Source organism: Anarhichas minor, unplaced genomic scaffold, assembly GCF_050575085.1.
Source record: "Anarhichas minor isolate MPS153535 unplaced genomic scaffold, ASM5057508v1 ptg000011l, whole genome shotgun sequence".
In the NCBI taxonomy this organism is placed as follows: domain Eukaryota; kingdom Metazoa; phylum Chordata; class Actinopteri; order Perciformes; family Anarhichadidae; genus Anarhichas; species Anarhichas minor.
The window spans coordinates 7,851,663-7,871,992 of NW_027466457.1; the positions used below are offsets into that span (position 1 = coordinate 7,851,663).

General features: G+C 44.8%; 1 protein-coding gene across 1 annotated transcript; it reads left to right on the forward strand.

The window, feature by feature from the left end:
- The first annotated feature begins 228 nt into the window (after positions 1-228).
- smad6b (SMAD family member 6b) lies at positions 229-18,642 on the forward strand. The gene is made up of 4 exons (XM_076089916.1): positions 229-1,027; positions 3,536-3,592; positions 4,250-4,327; positions 18,047-18,642. The coding sequence occupies exons 1-4, from the start codon at positions 229-231 to the stop codon at positions 18,586-18,588; spliced, it is 1,476 nt and encodes a 491-aa protein (XP_075946031.1). The 3' UTR covers positions 18,589-18,642.
- The last annotated feature ends 1,688 nt before the right edge of the window (positions 18,643-20,330 follow it).

Below are 20,330 nucleotides of genomic sequence, written 5' to 3' on the forward strand. Positions count from 1 at the left end.
GATCGGAATGCTGCAGTGCATTTATTGCGCGATTCTGCTGTTGTAAATGCAACAAAATAGCCTTCCCTCTAATGTTGCGGTTTTGCCACAAATGCTCGTCAATTGGCTGTGCATGCGTTGCACGGCATTTCACAGACATTAATGTTTTGCAACGACCGTAGAAGTATCTGTGATATTCGGATATCCGTACAAGAATAAAACCCCTCATATAGATTTTCAAGTTGTCGTATGTTCAGGACGAAACGCTCAGGTCTTGTGCGGCGACTCTGGAGAAGCCGTTTGATCCCAGATAACGAAGGGGAAGATGGAAATGGCAAAACTAGTGAGGGCTGTCGGGACGATCTGTTCGGAAACAACCCAGAGAAGATTCCCAAAAGGGAGCTCGCACCGATGACCCCTAGCGGGTCTCTTGCAGGGGACATAGGGGGTGTGTGCACCCGGAGCCCCGTGGAGAGCAGCGGCTTGGGGGTCACGTCGGACCAAGATGGGGGTGCAGTGTGCGTCCAGGAGCAGGGGAGCCCCCGCTCCATACAGGACAGAGAATGCAGGACAGTGACGTGCTGCTTATTTAAAGACCGGGACCACTCCGAGTTCAGGGGTCCGGAGACGGCTCAGGGTACCCCGGATCCGGGGTCGTGTCACTTCGTGTTGCGGAACCTTGGACCACGGGATAGCGGCTCTCCTGAGGCGCAGGAGGCGATGCCACGCTCGGTGCTGGAGCAAGAACTGAAATCGGCCACATACTCTCTTTTAAAACGGCTAAAGGAAAGAGCGCTGGATACCTTACTAGAGGCGGTGGAGTCCAGAGGAGGGATGCCGAGCGACTGTGTTATGATTCCCCGGACAGAGCTGAGGTTGGGCGGCCATGTGGCATCCCCACAGCTGCTCGTGTGTAAACTGTACCGCTGGTCCGACCTCCAGCACCCTGCCCAGCTCAAACCGCTCTGTGAGTGTAAGAGCTTTGGGGCTCCGGACAGTCCGGCAGTATGCTGCAACCCCTATCACTACAGCCGGCTCTGTGGGCCAGGTAAGGGCATCTGCCAGGACACATACACTGTCTGTATGTAGCACCACACAGGCCTAGCCAGATGCTGCCTCTGGGGGTGTAAAGTCACCAGGTAGTGCATGAAGGCATCTGGGTCCATGTTGTTTGTTTCTCCTTAGTTTGTCTTTGACTTCCCTGTCTTTAGCCACAGTTTTGTAGACGACCATCTTTACTTGTGGACATTCCTATGTTCTATAAACCTACAAGTAAACGCTGCAGAGACATAACAGTGAGGCCTATTTTGTCCATTTGCCAAATTACTATAAAGAGAACTAAAAAGGTCATATTGAAAGCAGAAATTAACTTTGCAAGATCGTAAAACTGTTAAGGGCCTTGAAATAGGCTCAGAAAACATTTCCCTATCACCATGTTTTATTTGTGTGGCATTGTTAGGCTTACTTTCATACTGAGAGATAGAGAAAGGCTGGCCGTTTGATTAAATCGTTCATTATTACTCAAGTCATCCTAATGGCAAAGTGAACAATAATAAAATCCTTTAGAGCTGAGGCACATTTAATGAAACATAAATGTGAGAGTCTACTTGTATGCCAGCTTGATGTTATTGTTATGCTATTCTGAGGTTATCGTGATTAAGTTTAGTATATTCAGCAAAAATACCAAAACACGTGCAAAATATTGATTTGTTTTAATATGTTGGTCACTTTTAAAAGATTTGAGTTGCCTGGAAAGTTGTATATAAACAGCTTGGTGTACACCAGAGCATCGCTCATACTAGCCAACAACATCTGGGCTTTTCGATGAAGGATACTGTTAGTACTGCTGCTGTCCTTATGGCTATTCTAGCATTAAGTCTTCAATGAATTCCATGATAACATAAAGTACATGACATCTTCAGTGCGTCTGAATACCTCAGTGCAATTGCCACTACAGCAGTTTTCGGTTCTTACCTCTGCTTCTTGCAGGGCTGTTGCCAGGTAATAGGTCGAACTATCAACAGTGTATGACATGACAGTAAAGACTCAATCAGAGGTTTGAACCTAGTGGCTGAGATCAGTTTTGTTGTTGTGGTCGAGGATTAAGCTTCACAATCAATGAGCTATCTATGGCAGAACTTCCCTGACCTATATTAAACAGATTCAGGTTTGGCAGGGGGGCAAGCTTGTGATTTGGCAAACCTTAAACGCTCGGCCACTCGACCCCACTGACTCCAGAGAGGGAGAGGGGCACATACCCCATATTGGGACCAAGGCTCATAGTAGACATATCTCACATGCTCTCATGCGTGGGCCGATAGAGCTGGTATTTCTTTCATGCTATTCAAGAAGGGGGGCTTTGAACCAAGACCGTAATCAGTGGTTTTTACATTGTTTGCAAGAGATATGGAATTATGTGAGACGAACATTCAATACATGAAATGCGTTTTAGTTGAAACATATTTTAATCATTTGTAAAACACAAGTCAATGCTTAAAATCAAGTCGTGCTGAAGCATTTGACAACACTGTTAAATCTACTAGGGTTTGATTTTTAGAGTGATTTAAAATAGACTTCTTCTGTTATGGTCTTATGTAAGAATTTTTAAAGAATAAAACAATGTATAATGTGTTGCAGAGGGCTTGGATTGAAGTGGACAAAAACTTTTTCCTTTTATTTTGCAAAGCATTACACTTTTCAAATGAGATCAGTTTCAAGTTGCGCACTAAAAGCCCTTTTGTCCTAAGGAGGTCCCCTCATGCTATTTAGGTGAAGGAGTGGTGATAATATACAGTTTGCATACTACTGGCGCCAGACTGACTAGCTGTGTATCTGAGTGACTGAGTTCAGATCCCAGCAATTACTGCCGCCACTCTTAAAGGACCCGCTGCTATTATGCTTTTCTCCTTCCCCTTTTCTCTGTAGGCGAGGTCACAGTGTGCTCACAAAGTTTTCTTTCCTTTGTGCTTTCCTTCTTCTGCAAGTTATTCACTTCATTTCTCCTCTTTTTATTGGATTAAATCAAGGGACACAGTGTTAAGTTAAAAAGCAGAAATGTACTCTGATTCATCAAACTGCTAATTCAAAGTTGTTGTGACGACTGCTTCAGTTAAATAAAACATGCTTAAATAATAGAAAACAACATAGTATTCTGTTGGCTTTATTAGCTTTTTAATGACCTTGTCTGTAGTGCAGACACAAAGCTGTAAGAGCTTCAAATGGAAGTGAAAATGCTTCAATAGTTGTAATATGAAACATTCAATAGATAAGGATCTGTTACACGGTGTTTACAGTTATTTCACTAACCAGCTTTGTCAGCCGCTTTGCATCAGAGGAACTTGTCAACACACAATTCATTTTTACAGTTTATTAGTCAAAGTATGTAAACAGTGCTTAATAAAATCTCTCCTTAGACCCCCAAACAGTTCCTTTAAATTAAGTTTGAAATGCTCAAATATGACTTTCTTATGTTTAGTGAGTTTTAGATTCTTTCTTTCTTATAAACAGTATTTCTTCCTCTTATTAGCTTATTGACTTGAATTGTTTTGTGTTACAGAGTCACCCCCACCTCCTTATTCGAGGCTTTCCCCTAATGAAGAACACAAGCCACTGGGTGAGTGACACACCTGGCGCTTTATGTTTCATCCTCATTGTTTTGTCAGAATTCTGCTGTTAACATTGATCCTCTGTGTTATGACTTGTAACCGGATAGTTGTAAAACTGTAATGACTTGATTTATTGTGTTTTTCATTCATAATTACAGATCTTAAGGGCCTGCAAAGGGCACAGACAGTCTTTTGTTCATACTCTGGTTTAACAGAAAGAAAAAGAAATAAAGCAATGTGGAAAATGTTAATGGCTCTAATTGGGTACAGTTACTGGCAAACTGCATGGCAGCTTTGAGATGAGACCTAGGCCAGCATGTGGCATGATGTCAGCATGCCAGCCAGAGCTGGGTTGTATGGTGTGGGTAGTATGTACTGGGGGCTGCTGGGACTTTGGAGCCTGGCAGCTAGCTGGGCCTGCAAGCTGAACTACAGCTGAGGTTTCTGGTCGAGGGGGATGTCATCAGGTAAAGGCCTGTTAGTGAAGTTGCCAGGTTATCCACTATGGGATTAGCCCCACAGGGTGCTAATTGTTTGAATTTGATGCAAAATAAGAAACATTTTCTCGTTGAAATGAAGAGGCAGCAATTGATCCTCTTGTGCTGATGGTTAGTGACAGATCAGGCTAGTTGCAGATGAATAAATTCTGTTTTGTGTCCCCGCAGATCTGTCAGACTCCACATTGTCTTACACTGAAACGGAGGCAGCCAGCTCACCAAATATCACACCAGGGGAATTCTCAGGTGGGTGTGTTTCTCCAACTGTCACCGGTCTCCAAATAAGGAGTTTATGTCCGAAATGTCTTGTCCTTATTTGAGAAATAAACAACTAACAGAAGTTTGTCATCCCAGAGGAGCCACTCTGTGAATACTGAAGTAATTAGTAAATGAAGCTCATGTGTTTTTCTGTTGTGATGTACATTGTGTAAGAGAAGGGGGCATTTATTGTTTGGTTGGCACAGTAGACATACTGTATAGCCCCTGGTGGTCAAATGCTGTTTGCAGCAGAAGTGTGGTTTGACATACAGTACGTAGAAGTGAGTATGGACATGTAGTAGGTACTAAAGTAAATATCAACTCAACTTCATTATGTTTTCACCTGATTTTGGATATATGTGTGAACAGCTGTTTGAAGTAGAAGGGCCAGTATAGTGACTCAATAACTATCTTAAATACAGTGTGACTTTCTAAAGAAACATTACTCAAAAAAGAGCTTCCACTTTGTCATGTGAAAATATTAAGTTTAGCACCATGATGAGAAGATGTGTTTGATGATGAAATCACCCACGTGCTAAAGATGAACTATGATTTAAGTTGATAGATTGAGTAATAAAGCTCATAAGACAGATGTTCATTTGTAAATAAGAGATAAGTGTCTTGCATGTCTGTGCATATTGCTTTAAAACTAAATAATACAATCTATGAATCAACATATTAGCACGTGACTATATCACAGAGCTACCATGACTTTGTTCAGTGCTGCATTGTCCTAAAATGGGATTAGTTGTTTTTTTTTACAGTCAAAGGAGGTATAATTCTTTCAGATTGTACAGTTCAGTACTCTACTCTGCATAGCTTTTGAGTGTAACTGGATGAATATGCAAGCTCATGAAGGTAATTTCATTTTGATGTTGCACTTTATTCCTTCTCATTAAGGGCCATTACAAACAGTCGGCGCTTTAAAGATAAAGGTTTCATTGTAAGTGGTGCAGAGGTTCAGCGGGGCGTGTGCGTTGGCCACAGAGCTGGCCTCCCCTCTCCTCTGTTTTTCTTTCAGAAATATTTGAGTGGGATCAAACTGTAATAAGATCCAAGCTCACTCAGAAACACACACAAGCACACATAGTTGTGCACATGCGTGTGCGCATACACTCACACATACAACTCTACCAAGCCTGGCTGTAAGTGGGCTGCAGGGAGGGGTGGGTTTAAATGGAGTTTCTCCTGTGAATGGGGCCACACCAAAGGAAGCGAGTAGAAACAGTCCTGTCCTCTGATTTGAAATGAAACACTCCTTTCTCATGGCATAGAGTAAGCATGCCTCCCACTTCATGCTCGGTTCCGTAGCCAACATGTACAGTGTCATGTAGATGGGGAGTCAGAGCCCTCATTTGCAGGGAACAACATTTCCTGTTAAAGGTTCTGCCATGGCTCAGAGGCCTGGACACTGAGCAGTTGACATGGCTACCTGGCAGTGAAGTATTCAGTCAGCAAGGGCCCCCCTCCTCCCCGGTACACATGCTGTCACCACCTCAGCATGGCCCGGCGACACTCCCTGAGTCAACAAATGAGGGGCTTGTCAGAGCGCGCACCACAATTCCTCAGAGACTGTGGTGAGGAGGGAGGATCTAGACATGCTAGGCTTTGGTTTCTTCCAACTGTGTCGCTGCTTGTGAAGGCCAGGCCGGATCACGCTGCATTGGCTGGGACACACTCCGCAACTTGGACTTGGGCAGCAGAATGACCAGTGCTCTGCTGGTGCTGTGAGCTGAATCGTGTCGCCAGTTTGTCTCTGATCATGTTGCATTTGGACCGTATGGTTGTTCTTTATTTTTAGATACAAAAAAGAGTGTCCTTGTTGAGTGAAACAAACCATCAGCATCTTGTCAGTGAAACAGATCTTCCACCATGTAGCTTATTCCATCATAAGACCAAGAGCCTGAAGGCCTTCTCATACAGCCCACTTAGTTCTGCTTTAACACGAAGGCATGTAATGCATATTGTCAAGTTATCCTGTGTTGACCTGGAGATGACTTTCTCTGTGAATCCCCCTGCAGCTCGGGTAGAGAGAGTGTCTGTTTGTAACCAGAGTTGTATGGGATCCAGACTCCACCCCTCATGCAGGAACAAGTAAACCTCTTAAAAAGCAAGTCTGGGGGGCACTTGGTGGATGTGTGGCGTGTAGTCAAATAGTCAACGGCACTTTACAACCCGGGGCTAAAGAAATACCCACTGAACATTCTTCTGCATCTCACAAAGGCTGAGAAACGGATCAGAACTGGTTGTTTTGGTAGATAAGCTCGTTCTTCCATATCCATCAACATAATAAATGTATTCAGTGGAATTCGAAAAGTAATTCTCCCCCCGCTTTAGATTATTTAGTGCCACGTGAATATGAGATATGTCTTTGAATCCATACACTATATATACACATTAGTGTTAGAGTTGCATTTAACTGCAGATACATTTCTCTCTGGCTGATTCTTGCAGTTGTTAAAATGCTAAAATGTTCTTACATTTTCTCAGCTTCCCCATGTGCACATTATTATATTACTCTTAGTGTCACACCTCCAGTTACTGTGTGGTCATAGACATTTGAACTATTCACAGTGTCTTATTTAAACATGGCTGTGAGGGGGAGAGACAGCCCCAGCAGGCGCTCTGTGATATCTCTTTACGTCATGAGCGGACCCAGCTTGTATACCTTAGCACTGTGTGTGTGAGGGAATGTGCCTTTGCTGGTGCTACCCTCCCAGTCTGCCCTCACACCTGTTTCCTCACCGCCTGGGCCTTGTCGTGTGGACCTCAGAGTGAAGCCCTTTGAAGCGGGTCTCATTGCTTCCTCTATGACTGTCTGAGGGGGTGTTTCTCCCCTACACATTGAAACTATTATGTCAGTCACATTGTCTCTGACATTAGGGGCTCTTCATGTTTGTCACTTCTTCGTTGTAATGCTGCTCTCAATGTGAGGAGGTATGCCAAGATGTCTTTGCATTGCTACTTAAGAATTTCTGTCATTGAGGATATGGTCATTTAAAGAGCAATAAGTGTCACTGTGTGTAGTGATTATCATATTAACAAAGTGTAATGTACAATGGATGACGCAGGCCTTCCCTCTTTGCCAGGTTTAGACCGCTGTAAGATCACGGCGCCAGTTTATCTACATTCTTCAGTCATTAGAGGTTGTGTCCTCAATCAACTCAGTGGAATTTGTCAGCATAACACTGTGTGTACACACTCCTGTTGGTGTAAGTTGAGATCACCAATGTAGCTGGAGGGGCTCCCTCAGATTTGCTGGGTCAGGTGACCAAAAGACACGCAGAGTGACCTGAGTCGTCGTACTTTTATTTTATTTTCCTCTTCTTTTTTTTTTTCTTCTCCTTCCTGAGAGGAGAGGAAAGTTGGACCGGAGGAGCGGAAAGATTGAAAGTCGTTAGACGTGGATAGCACAGACTGCTGTTGCGCTTACTGGAGGGAAGAGGGCATCAGCAGGTAGTCAGGGTTCCCACACAGTAATCCCACAGTGCCCTCCTCCGTCTGCCGGCCTGTCTCGGCAGGAAAGGCCGGCGCTGTCTCCCTGGATGTCTCGTCTGCAGACAGGCACTGTGTCAGGTCCCCTCTGGTATTGACTGATTCTTCCAGGCAGAACAAGGCATTCAGTAGATAGATGGGAAGGGCCTCACGTGAGTCACGCAACAGATTGCTCAAGGAAATTACAGTGTACAATGCGGAGATGCTGGGACCGCGAAAACGCATTTGTAAAGCTTCTGTTTATATATTAAGTCTTTGTTTCTTCCTCATTTAAGTGCAGAGGCATACTGACATACATTCACACGCACAAGCAAAGCTAATTAAATCGTGCAGTCAATACTAATCACAGCCTGCCCGTCTGTGTCAGGAAGAGGCCCTTAGTATCAAACTCTTCACTCTGTCTGTGTCAGAGACAGCGGAAATGCATGGAATAATAAGACAGTCTAATCAAGGCACGCAATGCTTCTCTTGATTAAAGTAGATTAGACTGGACCTGTCCTAGTTGATCTGACTTTGAAGGCATATGATTCCACTTCTGCTGGGATCCAATTTCAAAGAATATCAACTGTATGCATTTGTAAACATTTGGGATAAATTGCACCTCTAATTTGACTGTGGCTTAGAGGGTCCTGCTCTAATCGGAAGATCAACGGTTACACCGGTCCGCATGTCGAAGTGTCCTTGGGCAAGATACTGAACCCCAAATTGCGCCAGAAAGGTGTGCCATCTGTGTGAATGTGAATTAGTTTAGATCCTGATGAACAAGTGGGATCTTGTGTGGCTGCCTCTGCCATCAGTGTATGAATGTGTGTGTGAATGTTGACATGCAGTGTAAAGCACTTTGAGTGGTCGGACGACTAGAAAGGCGCTGTATAAATGCAAGTCCCATCTACCATTTCATTTGCTCTGAATTGTCTCATGTTTTTCCGCATTAGATCATCTTTTCTGTTCATTGAAGTTTTCTTCGTATTTTATTGATGGCTCTTTTAAGTTGGGCTCTATTTTTTCTCCCCTGTGCTTATATGATGCTGGGTGACATAATGTAGGTGACATCATTTACAGCACACCCAGATCCACAGCCAAATGCTTCATTTATAGCTCTGGAATTATCATATTCAATTGAACGCTAATATATGTCGCCGCGCTCCTTTATCTTTAAAATGTGGTGTGTTTTGTATATACAGTATTCGTTTCCCGCTGTGCAGACATCTAGCTCTCTCTTTATGTAGCAGCAGTACACTGACTCTGCACTGCTCAGACAGAGGTATGGCCTGATGGAGTGACAACTGCATCAGCATGTTAGCGATGTCCCCCTCCCCACCTCGAGGCATGATCCCCCTGCTCAGTCCCACAGACCCCAGAGTGAAGCAGCCCGGGCTCATCTCCCCCTGCCGCCTGGCACATGGCCTCAGGTTTCCACCGCAGCCCTGAGCCTTCCCAGCGCCTGGCCGCCCACACTCCCTCAGGAGCCCCAATGCTCCAGGATACGGGATGTGGAAATAATGTGACTCGAGTGCTTCCACCCTGCCTCCCGAAATCAGGTTTTGCGGATTGTTTATTTGAGGGGAAGGAGGCCTCAGACAAACATCCTGTTTTAAAAAAGCTGCCTGGGTTTTGTAGCAATGCAGGGCGGTGAATTGCCCCTTTGACAGGGGGAGACTGAGGAATGTTGAAGAGAAGGCCAGCATCTCGGGGGGGGGGGGGGGGGGGACATGAGGGGGCTCTTCTCACCCGTTCGTCATGTCCAGTTCGCAGAGTCCATTTTTAAACTGGGGGTGGAGGGTTGTAGCTATACATCCTGAAGGGTCTTGTGCTCTATTCTCTCTGCAGTAGTGTAGGGCCTGTACCTTCAGTCCCTGTCTCAAGTATCCGTTCCTGACCTGGGAGGCTGGCTTCCGTTTCCCCTTACGTAACACACATACACATAGAAAAAGAGCCATTGATAAGTGCGATAAGGCCATTTTTCATATTCCTTTTCTCAGCATTGTTAGACCGTGGTGGGTCAGAAATCCATTTCAACTTGTTTTCTTGGGGGTTATGACATTGATGATCCTCAGATTCCTCTAAGTTCTAGATGAACTATTGGCTCACTAATATAACATGTTTGTTGATGTGTATAGAAGGGTGTTGCGTGTTTGTATTTGTGTGATTGCATTAGTTTGTTTCCCATCTGTCAGATTGCAACAAGATTTTCTGGCCATTTGATTAAGATCTTTTACTTTGTGTTTTCCAGGTTCATCATTCTAAATTGTCACATAGATGGAGGGTGGGTGTTGTAGTTGTCATTGTGTTGGGGTTTCGTCACACAAAATTTGCTCTAAGAGTGGATTTTCAGTCAGAACTGGCAACACAGTTCCTAGAAGTGGTGAGGTAATGTGACCTCTATGTGCAGAGTGAAAGCCATGCTAATCTAAAGCAGTCCTTGGAGAGGCCTGAAACCCCTTACATGTCAACAGAAACTTGCCTGCTGGGCTTAATATTTATCTGTCTCGGCCTGGCAAGCCAGAGTGGTGCCAGTGCTGCTGGGTGTTTGACTAACTTCTGAAGGGCTCACAGATAAAGATAAATCTAAAGCCTCATACACAACTATGAGTCTAAGCTCACAGTGCTGCGCTTGTCATTTGAATTTGCAGAGTGTACTGTGCTCAGGATAAGATGGACTATGTTTGATTTCAGGGCTTACCACACAGATAGAAATTGCTGTCTGTAGAAATAACAGGAGGTGTGCTCAGGCTATAATTTGTGCCCCATATTCTACCTTGGCAAACAAAGTGAGTGAGCTAATCTTGTCGTGTGCTCAGGGAGTGCTGCTGTTACCATCTTCTCTTCCTTCCTTCAGCGCAGCACAAGCCTCCACCAATAGCTCCATTCATTCAGCTCAGGGCAAAGGGTTACAGCAACAAATAAAGAGCGTGCAATGCCATTAAAAATGTATGGAATGTCCAACTGTTAGTTTAGTGTTTTAGTGTGCCTCCTCTCAAGGCTGAGAGGGGGAACAATACTCCATTTGAGCTGGCCACTGTAAATGTGCTAGCCTTGCAACGCCTGGCAAGCAGTGGTGAAGGAGGTGCCAGTTGTGGACGCTGTTTTTATTTTCTGACCATTTTACCCACAATTATAAATCCAGATACTAGCCTTGGCCAGCTATGATTTAGGCTTGGGTCTGATTGCTGGCGAAAATAGATTTAAGATTTATTTTTTTTTCCTTCCTCCCCAGAGGAGCATTGACAGTTGTGCCTGAACCTATGGCTGTCAGTATTTTTAAAACTCAGAATAGCCAGCGCATTCTTTGAGCCTCCAGAATGCTGTGTGTGGATTAACTGTAGGGGCCCATGTCATCCGACATCTCTACACAAACCTTTTACAGCCGGAGGGAAAGGATAGGAGCTCATTGTTGATGTGTTGAGCAGTAAACTCCCAGTGTATCAAGGCCTGTTCATTTCTCTCTTTGTTGCACACGTTCAAACTGAGAGGCAGGGACTTGATTTTCTTTTTCTCTTTCCTTATCTTGAACTTGATCTGTTGGGGCTATATCTTCATTCCACTCCCTCGTCTCAAAGTGGGGCCAAGTTTGATAGACATCATTTGGAGCCTTTGATCTTGATCCCAAAAGATGAGGAACAGAAAACAGAAAAACAGAAATCGGAACAGAAAACCTTTATTTTGAGTGAATGGTCCAGCAAAACACCCCTAATAATATAGTGTTTACAATGGCTTAGTGCCCCGTTCTGACCAAGGTATTGTTTCCTGAGCATGTCCAAGTGTATATGTCCTCATGTTCTAAAGTTAACAAAGCACAAGGCAAGTTGCACTCTGGAAGAAAGTGTTTTGCCAGTAGTAGTTTATTACAAGTCATAAACATGCTTATTTGAAAATTGTAATTGATTTTCTTCCCCAGAGAAAATTGTATTTACTTTTGTAATGTGTGTTTTACTTATCTTTTATTTGTGTGTATTTCTGAAGTCTTTGCTGTGTGGCTCAGTTTGTGCAGTCAGGCTGTCGCATTTCAGGGTACGGTTTAGATTAGAGGTCTGGCTGTAGCTTCCCCCTCTTCCCCTCTCTGTGACTGCCAGCACATAATTTACTTAATGAAATCCTGCCATTCCCTTTAGCTTCAAGATTTTTTACAGATGTTGACAGGGAAGGACTTTGTGAATTATTGGAAATGTTCACTCCTGCATTTTTAATGAATGTCTTGCTTGTTGTGAACGAGCGGCCTTGTCGGAGATGGGGGGGGGAAACAGTTGTCTTTGTTTGGGGAGCTGGTGTCTGGATGCCCGCGGTGGAGCAGTGTGAGTTACAGCCCAGCAAGTGTTGTGATTGAAACAGAAACTCTGGTGCCACATTATCCTGACAGAACACATTCTCCTCACAGACTCTGATCCACTGGGCCGATCAATAGGAAACCATTGTTTGAACGGCAACTCTGTCCATTATAGCTGGTTCACCTCCCTGCCCGGTGGAAACCAAAATCTACCTTTCGCCTTAAATTAGTCAGACTAATATAACTCGTAATAATAGAGTTCCTTGTTATTGTTCATTTGAAACCAAGCTTTCGACATAGCTTGGCTATATAGGCCAGATAAAGTCAGTTTCTTCCCTCGGTCTAGGATCTTGCTTTTTCGACTCTGAAGAAAAGTATTAATCAAATATAAGTATGTATGTAAAAGTGTCAGACCACACAGCCAACACTTCCCCTCTCATGTGACGTGTGATTTGGTGAGAATTTTTCACCAACCGAGACTCTTAAAGGAGAAATAAACCAACCTTCTTGATGCACCCCCACCCCCCACAGTCCTAACCAGAGTAGGAAGTTAGGAGGCACAGCGAGGAGGAGGAGGGGGGGTGTTTAGGAATGTGCAGGGTCTCCTCTACTCAAAACGCTCCAGCCTTCTTGGCTCGAAACTCCCTCCCTCACACACTCACAAACAAACACACTGACACGCACACACACACACACACACACACACACACACACACACACACACACACACACACAAACAGATAGGTTGTATGAGGAGGTGAAAGGCCGCAGCCACCCAGCAGGATGTTCGCTGAGTGTTTTGCTTTCTGTGCTCTCTCAGACTCCGCTGGCCTTTAACGCCGCCTGTAGATATGACATTTACAAACATTCCCCACAGTTTTCACAGAGCCTTTACATGCACTGGAGGACTCTCCTAGGCCTCACTTGCATCACCACCATCACTTGTTCTCTGTGTCTCTCACACATTGCAGAGCTTTGGAGGAAACTTTGAGGAAATGAGCAGCACATTTTCTTCCGTCTTAAAAAAAAAGTCTTCTCGCCTCAAACCAGTGGTCTCTTACTCACGCGCCCAGACGGCTCCTCCATATTAGCCTCCTTAGCTTCCTGTGCTTTTTACACCCTCTGTTGTTTATTGATTTAATTTATGGATTCTGTTAGTTATCTGCTATCAAGGGTACAGCACTTTTCCTCCCTCATGGGGTCATCCAGAAACAGAGGGAAAGTGGAGAGGAAGTGGATGACAATGTAAAGCATTCCCATTGTGACCAGCCAGGCTTGGTGACTGGATTCAGTTTCTCCGGCTCCCACAGTGTTTTCTCCCAGCACATATCTCTTCCTCTCTTTCCCCCTCTCTCTCTCTCTCTCTCTTGCTCTCTCTCTCAGCAGAGAAAGGCCAGACCTCAGGGAGAAAAATCCATAGACATATAAGAGCAGCTCCAGTTAGCGTGTCTGTCTGATAAAGCCGACTTTGATGGCAGCGATAGCCCAGACGCCAGCCTAAATGTGGCCTGCTCAGAGGTTGGAGTTGGCCTGTAGGAACCCCTGTCTAGAGAATTAAAGCCATACCATACTCTGAACAGGAGGCTTTTTCTTTAGTTCAACGGTGTTATTTTAGTTGTAAAAGAAAGTTAAATCAAACAAATTAGTGGGGTGCACAGGAATGCTCAAAGAAAATAATTTGTTCTAAATTGTCACACACACAACCACAGTGTACACAGGCGCGCACACACACAGTCCTCATGCCCCCCTCCTCACCAGCAGCCCCCCAGCCTATCAGTTCATTGGTAGAGTCTAATAGCTGGAGGGGAATCTAATCCTTGGCACAGGATGAGAGACTGCCCCCCCCTCCTTCTCTCCTCGCTGCTCTCCTCCCCTCGACTGCACTGCTTAAAGGGACTCGCAACAGTGTTTTTTCTTTTTTTTCCCTTCTTCAGCAAAGTTTTGCAGTAATGTCCCTATCTCGCTCTGGATTAGGAGAGATGAAGTATAATGGAGGTGGCCCCGGAGCTTGGTGGGGAGATGTTAGCACGGAGGGGAAGCTGTTGTTTGTCTGCCTGTCCCTGACACTCGGCCTCCCATTCATCTCACTCCAAAGCTGCGGAGCTGTGTTTACCCCGGGGCAGCTCTTTTCTGCTTCTCCCTCTGCCCTTTCCCCCCCCGTCCTTTTCATGCTGTCTTTAAGAGCATTACTGGATGATCATCAAGGATTGCCATTGAAACTCTCAGGCCCCCATTTTTGTGTACTTAGTAGTAAGTATCCAGACTCAAGGAACTCATAGCAGGGCAATCTGCTTTTTTTCCATATGTAAACCTGTGGAAAAGGCCTGGGCAAGTTGTGTTTAACACAGGCATATTTAAGGGTTGTGTTAATGGCGTGTTGGTTTTCTCTCATAACAGATGAAAAACTGTTTAATAGCAATAATCGTGAGCAGTATTTGCCGTTTCTTTGGCCTTTGTCAATCGCAGTAGCCTAATATTATCATCAGTAGTGTAATGTAACAAAGTACAATTATTATTATAACTGTGCAAAAATTTAACTTTCAGGTACTTGTACTGTACTTGAGTTTTTCCATTTCATACAACTTTATACTTCTTACTCCACTACATACTTTTACAGCTTTAGTTATCAGATTAAGATTTCACAAACACAATATATGAAGATCTAATAAAAGATGATGCACTGTTATAGATTAAACCCCAAAATGTAAAATCTAATTCAAATTAGCTTCTTCTCCATGAACTAAAACAGTAAAAAGATACTTTTACATGAATAACATCATATTATAACACTCACAGGGGCTTTAACTTAATTTTTATACATTTTGCCAAAAATATTTAAATACGTTTACTGAAGTGACATTTTCGTTGCTTGATTTTATGCACAGGATCTGAATTCTTCCTCCATCGCTGACTATCTTCTAGTGCTCTCACTTTTTCTCACATAATAATTTATGCTAAACCTATACCGAAAGCTGACATTTTACATTTTGTCTGTTTTGCAGACACTTGAGCATGTGTCGCTGTTTGATTTCTGAGTTCCAGCGAACTGATAAAAGTCTGTGTTTGTTGTCAGACCTGATGGCCTGCTTTTGATACTCCGAATTCCTCCAGTCAGACGGACCACAGGGAAACAGAAAAATCAACGTTTTCACATGGTTTCCATGGAGCTCCCGCCTTGTGGAAATCAAGCTCTGCACACCAAATGCTTTCTGTGGTTGGAGAAGTGTTCGTTAAAAATCCACATATCTGCACTATTTTTAAACCAGCACTTTGATTGGTTATGTAAGTCATCAGAGTTGATAAACTCCTTCTCACGTTCAGATCAACAGGACCGGCGAGTGCAACGGCCATACTGTGGCTGCGTCCATCGACTCTGAGACTGACACTAAGAGGAGAGGCTTTTGAGAATAAAATAACAATAATAACATACGCTACTATTCTAATGGGTAAACGAAGCTGTTAAAAGGTGGCAGGGTTAAATGGATGCAGAGCACCAGTAATTGCTCCCAGCCCGTCATGGCTCCGCCCTGAGCAGACCCTCTGAAAGCCCAACATGGAGTCGCAGAGAGTTGGGTGCGTTTGCTGTGGTCAGAGGGGAGGAAGACACACGCCCTTCCTTCACCGCCTTTTAGGTTTGGTCTTATAATGATAATTAAAGCTGGCCTCATGCTCTCGTATATCAATTTGGAAAAGGCAGATCAACATATTCAGACACATCCAAACATAGTTGAAGAATCAAGGCTTCCTTAAAAATGTCAAAGACTGAGCATTTGATGTAGGGCAAGCACTGGAGGCCATAGTTGCCCTGGTGATATTGTCCAAACAGTCTGCCGATGGTGATAGATCTGCTCTGTTAAAAAGATCCCAATGAGTTCTTCTTTCAGAGCCTTCACCTCAGCACTGCCACTTAGCCAAAACACACAAGTTCAGGACAAAAACACAAGCACGATGGCTGATATTCATCCCCGTCCAAGCAGGCACGTGTGCGCACAGGCACACGTAGACGCTTAACACAACAGAGCGACAGGAAAAGGCCTGGCTCGTGGTGTGCTCATTGTCTTCTCTGAGGCTTAACATTTGAGACATTTCTAACCTTTGTCCTGCTCATTCCTCTTTTCTGGTCCTGGCAGTCTTACTGACTACCTTTGTTCCAGGCTACGTGTGAAAACTAGACACTATTGACCAAATTGCTTTTGCTTTATTCTCCCCATCTAAAAAGGAGGAGACGGTAGCCATTTGGTCTTTTGTGTTTGCGTGCACATTTTCAAAGTGAGTTTACCTTGATGTGTGGGCTCCATTTGATTTGAGACAATAGAGGGCCGTAAATAAGTTGAGGCTGAGTTCTTTGTGTGGCCGAGCCGCACTGAAGTAAAAGCTGAGCTCAGAGTGGAGGAGCTGGAGTATGGAATTCACTAATGGCACATGCATGTTGGGGCCCCTGAAGAGAGGGGGTCATTTCAGCCATCAGTGTGTGCGCAAACACACAGAGAGCCTGTCTGCAGCTTCCCCCCACCCACACATCCCCACTCACTCACTCTTTTCCTCCCCCTCCACAACACAGTGAGCCTTGAACCAGCAGCCGTTTTGTCTGTGCAAGTCTGGTCAACGTTTTTGCTAATCTTTGTATAAACTTTACCAGTGTGGGTCACTCAGCAGAAAGGTTTAGTTGGGTGGGAGGTGAGCGAGGCATTTGTTGCTGTGTGGATCTGCGATGCTCCACCTTAAAGGCGTTTGTTAATGGGGCGGGCGGTCATTAAGCCCTGAGAGCAGAGAGACTGAAAGGAATGAGGCCACAGGCCCAGGCTTTAAATCCTCTGTGCCAATAGACCCTCTGAAGCAAAATAATGGCATCACTCTGTGTGTGAGTTAATGGGAGCTGATAGCATGAAGGCTGGGGGGTCAGCGGGTCACGGGCTTGTGCTAAGTTGTCAGGGAGCTGAATGCCGTCCCTGGGCCCACAGCAGGGGGAAGAGCTGGGGGGAGGGGGACCCCCTGCCTGGCCCTCTCCCGTCACCCCCACTCTTGTGGAATGTGAGGAAGACGAGGAAAGAGGAGAAAGAGGCACCCTCATTCTGGAGAAGTAAAGGGTGAAGAGACGGATGTGAGATCATGGGACTCTGTGCTTTTTCTTCCTCTTCCACCCACCCCTCTCCTCATACCACAGATTTTACGAGCAGTATAACTGTATGACAGCTTTGAGCAGTGTGGACTGAAGCAGCCTCTGAAAGTAGTCAACAGTGCTGTGTGTCTGTTCACTATAGTGAAGATAGAAGTCCACCCAGGGAGCAGTAACTCACTTTGGAGTGCTGAGGGCTGTCACTGGAAAGAGTTCACAGACTGCAGCCATGAAAACTGAATTAGCAAGCTGATTTACTGGACAGAGATGTTTAGGAATGAGGTGCCAACTTTGGTCCACTGTAAAAAGAAAACAGTGTTTTTGTCTTAAGCAGTGTTTAATGCGCACAGGCAAACTTTTTATCCAGCCCCAACACACTCTTGCAGGAGGTTATTTTCAGTGGAAACACTGAGTCTAATCCTAAATACATTTTTAGTAAACACGATCTGTTTTGAAAGTGCATGTGTGAGGAGCCGTGACAGCCTCTGTGCTGCACGGTCAGTGTTTAATCGTTACAGTGCCCTCTTGAGGCAGAGGAGGAAACTGCAGGTCTTCAGTTGGACTGACTTCACTGCACTCTCCACCCCCAGGATATGTATAGTAGCCTGCGTGCGTGCTGGCGTGTGTGTGTCTGTTGCACGGATGTGCATGTAGTGGTATTTATACAAGGCTTAGATTTCAATACAGTGCCTCCTTCAGTATTTATAGTGTGGCCATCTGCTCTGAACAATAAAAAGAGATAGTTAATCCCCTAAAACTTCAGCCTTCGTTTTTACTAGGCCTCTTTGCTTTTGTTTATGTTTTGTTTAATGACCGTCCCTGTCTCTTGTAGATGCCAGTATGTCGCCTGATGCCCCGAAGCAGAGCCACTGGTGTAACGTGGCGTACTGGGAGCACCGCACACGCGTGGGTCGCCTCTACACAGTGTACGAGCACTCCGTCAGCATCTTCTATGATCTACCTCAGGGCACGGGCTTCTGCCTGGGCCAGCTCAACCTGGAACACCGCAGCAGCACAGTTCAGCGCACACGAGGCAAAATCGGCTACGGCATCCTACTCAGCAAAGAGCCGGATGGTGTTTGGGCGTATAACCGCAGTGAGCACCCCATATTTGTCAACTCCCCAACCCTGGACGTGCCTAACAGCAGAACTCTGGTGGTGCGGAAGGTGATGCCGGGCTACTCCATCAAGGTGTTTGACTATGAGCGTTCGTGCCTCCTGAGGCACACCACGGAGGCTGACCTCTTGGACGGACCCTATGACCCCAACAGTGTGCGCATCAGCTTTGCTAAGGGCTGGGGCCCCTGCTACTCAAGACAGTTCATCACCTCCTGCCCCTGCTGGCTGGAGATCCTCCTCAACAACCATAGATAACACAGACGGACCCCACAAACTATCCCAAATATCATCTACCTAGATTTAATATAAAGTTTTTATATATTATATGAAATATATATTATACTTGTAAATACGGAGTCATTTTTACAATGTAATTATTTATGTATGGTGCAATGTGTATATGGACAAGAGGAAAAAAAACGGAAATGCACTTTGGCTTATATATATTATATATATAAATATATATAAAGATAAAGAATCTTTCAATACCAACTTGAGAAATTATACAGCAAAATTAGGATGAGCCTGGATTCGGTGTATAGTTTTCATATACTATTAATATCCAGACAAAAAGCTAACACCATTCACACATTGATAATAAAGGATTCGCATAATAATTATCTTTGTTTGGTCTGCATCATTAGCTCTTTGATTGACACTTTCAATATTCCTTTCTGATTTATTTTCATGATATCTTAACAAGTGTATTGATACCACAAGGTCACCAGTAGACTTAACCCGACCTGTTGTGCTTTGTCTAAAATGCCAACCTTTACAAATCTCGGTCCACCATCATGTATTATACTCATGTATTCTACTGCAATAAGGTACATGTCCTTGTGTGGTATTTGACGTTTAGATCCAGGGTTAGCCAGGGAGCAGATACTATATAGATCAGAGGTGAACTTGTGCTCATCTTTGCCAAGCAGAAAATGATCAGTGCGATCATTTCACGGTTTATTCAGAATGGTCATTGAGAAGAGCAGTGTGATGTCTCCACTAGCGGGTGAAAAACCAAAGCCGTCAACTGATTATATTTATATTTCAGTAGCATCTATAGCAACATGTTCATAGCTAGTTTTTAAAACTGATCCACATGTCCTTGAGGTCCTAAGGAGCCCCCGTAGTGAGGACCAAGAAGAGATGGTGCAGTAGTGGACAGTGTAGGAGGATGAAACTACTCGGTGTCAGCAGTTAGGCGATCGCTGCGAAGGTGTTTCTACTTCAGCACATTATCGTTGTCCCGTGGCCGCAGGTCCCCGCAGCCAGCTCGTCTCACAATGGACGTTGTTGTCACTGACCGGGGGATGCGCCACCCTGAAACCGCCACAGTGATACTGGAATGTATGCAGAGAAACCAAGAAGTTTTACAAGCCTACTGGAATCTTAAATACTTCAGCCAAGGTGGATGTGGTTTTGCTGGCTTCCTTCATAATTGCTGGTGTAGGGTTGTCAGATTGGCGGTGGTGGTAGTGAGGAGGGATGGGGGGGGGGGGGGGCAGAGGTCTCTGCCAACATTCAGCAATAGAGGCATTCAGTAACACTCTGATTTAATGAGTGCTGAACTGTGCAGTTACAAGGAAATGTGTTTTTTAAAGTGGGCTCAAAGATAAATCAAAACTGTTGGACGAGCTCTTTTAAAGTTTTAGAGGAATGTTCTTTCAGCAGAGAGACACAATGAAGACGGGGCGATTTTTTTGTGACAGGTTGTCGTATTTTGGGTCGAAAATACTACTTTCCAATCGTGCTCTGCTGAGTGCTGCGTCCTTCGCCTCCTCCGTAAAGCCTCAGACAGCCTCCTCCAGGCCTGCTGACTGTCTGGAGCCAAGACTGTGTAGAGTTCAAACAGCAGAGAGGAGTGGCTCCACTCCGCCTCTGTCTCTACCTCTTCCCTACAACTGGGGGCCATTATCCTGCTCCTTTGTGTCTCTGTTATGGGAAAAGGGCCCACATCACCACTGGAGAGGAACTGGCAGACAATTATATGGGGTGGCGAG